At 41.5% G+C, this 4,631-nt stretch overlaps 1 protein-coding gene across 2 annotated transcripts; it reads left to right on the plus strand.

Moving 5' to 3' along the window:
* Positions 1–643: 643 nt before the first annotated feature.
* LOC311318178 (uncharacterized protein) lies at positions 644–4,086 on the plus strand. 2 transcript variants are annotated; one of them, XM_084449424.1, is made up of 4 exons: positions 644–947; positions 2,199–2,534; positions 2,950–3,201; positions 3,350–4,086. In XM_084449424.1, exons 2-4 carry the CDS (start codon positions 2,212–2,214, stop codon positions 3,387–3,389), a joined length of 615 nt encoding a protein of 204 aa, XP_084305550.1. In that variant the 5' UTR covers positions 644–947; positions 2,199–2,211; the 3' UTR covers positions 3,390–4,086. The 2 variants fall into 2 exon arrangements, with proteins under 2 accessions (XP_084305550.1, XP_084305549.1); XM_084449423.1 differs by having other exon boundaries at positions 2,199–3,201.
* The last annotated feature ends 545 nt before the right edge of the window (positions 4,087–4,631 follow it).

Genomic DNA, 4,631 nt, shown 5'->3' on the forward strand with positions numbered 1-4,631 from the left:
TCTGGATCTGCATGAATCCTAACTTGGCCAGTATAATTGTCAAGTTTCAAAGTGCAATACCAGACCTGATATTCTGGCTAACATTCCATACACTTACTAGGGTTTGGAGAAGATCATCATGTTTGAGACAACAGTGTGGTTTGTGTTTTTGTCAAAATTGAAACAAAATGGAAATGCATCAGTGCATGCAGTAATATATAGGCTATAGTATTTGTATCCGTAATATATATGATTATTCCGTTATTTAGTCATATCTCTTAATTGTTTTTTTATTAGCTTTTAGGGCAATATAATATTTGAAGGAAAGTAGGGCTAAATTGAATACATTTTTTGTTGATAAAATTGGATTATTGATAGGCTACTGATTCAAACAACATTTTCTAGATCAGTCACACTATCTTGGGTTTTGCCTACATGATGCAACTGGAGATATGGGTTAGGACATAGGCTAGGGTTTGCTGGAGACACTTTCTGAACTGTTGTTTGACCATAAGTAGAGCACAAGGGCTCCGCCCACTCAGCTGCACCTAGCTCTCACATTGGTCTGCATTGTGCTAAACATAAGGACAATGTGGGAGGTGCTTCACTAAAAGAGCTTATATGATTGGTTTTGGCTCCATCAATCAGGGTAGCAACAGCGGCTTACAGAGATAAAGATTATTTGACACATTAAAACACTGTTTCTTGCTAGATGCTGGCACCGAATGCCACATATTTTAATTTCTCCTGAACTGCTAAAGGGTTCATTGAACTGCATTCGAGTGTGCTAGGCTATTTAAACGTTATCTAACCAATTTGTAGCTTACGAAACGACCGAACAATTAATGGTTGTTTTCGGCTACATTTCGTTACATTCTGTTTAATTGCACACAATGCAGGACTCAACATCACAAGGAGACAGATGCATTACGTGCTTCAAGGACTTTCAGGAAGAACGATAACGAAAGGTAAACTTTTGTTTGTTTTGTTTACCAAAAGGTATGCAATTGTGTTGTTTTATAGGTTACATGCGACTCATTCACGGTTGGCTAACCTATTCTTATTACCTTTAGACATTGCCAATGCTATTCAACTTTTCTGGGAACGCAAATGTTTTAGGCTGTTTCTATCTATCATGATCAATTATGTGTTAAGCAGTTCACAAGTGAAATTAGCTGTTTGCGATGAGACATTGCATTTCCTTTATCGTTATTAACTTGTGATTAAGCTGCTATAAAGTTGTTGAGGTTCAATATTTGTAACAAGTAGGAAATGTGCTGAAACGGTGATACTTTTGCGCTGTTCGGGCTATGAGGGCGGGGCCAGCTGCATGTTGGAGGGAGGGGGGAACGAAGACAACAAACCTTCCAAATGTAGGCCACCGTGCGTGACCTAATTCCTCAAGCACAACACAGCGAGTGAATGTAGAACACGGCGTTCCCCCGCCCCTCGTCACGGCTCGGCACAGTTCCAGGGCAAACTCTGTGTGTGCCAGGAGGGCTCAATATAAAATAAAATGTAGGCTAACTTATAATTTATTCGTTTCCCCAATAGGTTTAATTTCCAAGTTTCAGGACACAGCCTAAATCTGCAGGCCATATGATTTGGGGTTGTGCATGAGAATGTCAGCATTAAAGTCACATTGTCTCTTAACAATTTTAATGCTTTAGCCTAGTGATTGTATTCATTCCTGTGAGAAGAGTACGATGATGCTTACTATTGAGACTAGCATGTGGCTCATTATTTGGCATTTGTTTAAAAGCCAATAGATTGTACTGGGTGACAGATATTTTGTTTTGGTCCCCTGGCAGAGAGATCACTCTAGCTCTGACCTACTTTCCTCCTTACTTCATACCTGCAGAGCTATTTCTATCTCTGACATGGCGTTGTGGTTGTAGCAGACATCATCTGTAACTGGTCTTCACCAGTTTTACCAGTATTATGAGCAGTCACCGGAAAAAGACTTAAATGTAAAAATATTGTTTTCAATCCAACATTCAGAGAGTGACTGTTGCACAGTTAATGTGATACTATTGCCATAAGAAATATCAGATGCTTCAAAGTGTAGGCTACATTTGGAAAGATTTGATAGTGATATACTTACTTATAGTCACTCTACACATTAAGTGACTGTGTAAACAGTAATTACTGTCAGTGTGTATTTCAGTAAATTATGTGTAATAACAGAGTAACAACAAGTCTGGTTAATGTTTTTGCAGAGAGAGGCCAGCCATGGAGGACAGGAGACGTCTCCCGGTGGGGGGATCAGGTAGCACAAAGCTCCGCGTGTCTGCGGTCAAGACTGAACACGAAGCAGAGGCCCACCAGGGTAGAGAGGGGGAGCAGGTCGCTTTACCCATAAGAGTGAAAAAGGAGGATATCTCGGAAGTGCCCCTCAAGGTGCCCAGGTTCCAGTATGTAGACTTCCCCTCCCTGCACCAGTGCATCCAGCAGCTAACAGTGCCGCCTCTGGACAACTGGCTGGCGACCTGCCCACTTGGGAGGCCTTCTGGACGCGTCCCTGTCGGTCCTAAGGAACGAGTCCCCAAATTCAAGTATGTGGATTTCCCGTCCCTGCACCATTGCATCAAGCAGCTGTCTGTGCCACCTATAGAGAGCTGGAGCTCCGGGTTAGCCAGGCCAGAGAGAGGAAACGGAGAGAGAGATGGACATGGATCCACCTCACAGTCCAGCTCTGTGAAGGGAAATCGGCCCGGACAGGACAGTGCTGCAGCACCGACATGCAAGCAGGAGAAATACACTGCTTTCCAATTCCCTGGGCCTGATCCAGGTTCCATCCAGTGTGTGTCCACCTCTAACCAAGCCTCCCATAAACCTCGGCTGCCTGTACACCTGAGCAGTCGACCCAAAGCCAGTTATGCTGAGGGGGCTCTGCAGAATAAAATGGTGGGTTCTGACAGGCAGTCTAAACAGCCTACTGATCAAATACCTTGTTTTTCTGAAATGAAGCATGAAAGAGGAACAGAGTCACTCACCGAGAGTAACAAGATGTCAGCTGTTGATGATGGGGCTGTTGCTGAAGTCCACCAAGAGAACAAATCTCTACAAACTGACCCACCACAGACCCAAGCTGAACTCACTGACTCGGGTCCAGGTGAAGAGTTCTGGAGAGCCATACCAGAGTCGGTCTGTCCATTCTGCCAAAAGATGTTTTCAGATTCAGAGCAGTTACGGATTCACCAGAGGAGCCATCTGGAAAAAGTGAGTCTGTTCAATTAGAATTGAACTCAGGAAATAATGTCACATTTGTTCAGAAACTTTGATAATGAAAAATCTCATCTGAAATTTGTTTCAAATTGAATGATGTATTTTTGGCATATTGTCTTATAATAGTGTGATATATTTTCAGAGGCCTCACTGACATCTTGAGTTCGGAGACATTCAGCTAACATCAATGAGGGACTCATCTACTGCAAAGACCGGAGCAGGCATCTTCACACTGAATGGTTGCCTTGACGACGGGGTGTTGCTTGTTAATGTGGCAGATTTCTGGAGATGACTACCCGGCCCTTTGGCTCAGTACTTTATTGCTTATGTACCTTTAAGTACATTCAAACAGTTGTGAGAGAAGGTTTGAGAGAAAAGTGGTCTTCACTGATCTGCATTAACTCTTGATCTCACAGCTCCTTCTTTACTAAAGTTTATTTTGCCATGGCGTGATAATCACATAACATAACAGGAAAATCAACAAATGTATTGTTGTTTCAATGTCAAATTTGATTGAAATGCAGTGCAGCACATTCATTTTCTGTTCTTCAAGCTTTAATATTTTTTCTTGGGAAGGGATGCCTTCCTGTTTACAAGCTCTTGTTGGTGATTTTTTTTCTGGGGGTGAGGGTGTCACCTTTTTCACTGGAGATGGTTGTCTGTTAAGTATTTTTAAGCTAAATATGTAGCTTTTGGTGCCTATTCAACCTTCATCTTTTTGCTTATGCTGCAAAACAACACAGGCTTCTTTATAATTTCCTATATCCAGTGATTTATGCTTTGTATTTTGATGTTTTATTGCAGCAATTAGGCCTATGTGTTATGCTGGTTTTTATCTAGAATAACTTAAACTTTTCTTATATTTGCTTTCAGATGCTGTTTATGTGGATTAAAGATTTTCTATCAAATATTACTCTATCACCCATCATATGCGTGTCTGACTAAAGTAAACATATAATAATAATAATAATAATAATAATAGCCTAATAATAATAATCATAAAAATAATCTTCACATTGTGCAATAAATGCAAACACCACCTTATACCGCCAATTGTTCCCAAGCTTTATCACACAAAGAGAAAACTCCTGGGACTTTCCGACCAAATGATGGGGACATTCCTGTATAGGCTACTCGATCTGCTCATTGCACGCATATTCTTGAAATAGATAACAACCTAGTCTACAGTAGCTTAGTGATGCAGACGAGGTCTATGCGGAAACGAGGTGTAACCTAATAAAGCCTGAATGACCTGGTGCTTATGATGTTCCGGTCTCATCATATCGACAAAAAGGTGGTAAGGAAAAAACGCGAGGTGGCAACACCAGGAGAGCGAACTGAGAATGCGACGGCAATATCTCTGTCGACAGTAATGGGATTGCGAATTGGTAGGCTATAGCCTAGGTTTTGAAAGGGAGATGTAT

The sequence above is a fragment of the Borostomias antarcticus genome (assembly GCF_949987555.1).
Source record: "Borostomias antarcticus genome assembly, chromosome: 15".
Lineage (NCBI taxonomy): Eukaryota > Metazoa > Chordata > Actinopteri > Stomiiformes > Stomiidae > Borostomias > Borostomias antarcticus.

Excerpts from the sequence above, each read along its gene's own strand:
- LOC311318178 (XM_084449423.1), top strand. The coding sequence starts at position 2,212 with ATGGAGGACAGGAGACGTCTCCCGGTGGGGGGATCAGGTAGCACAAAG.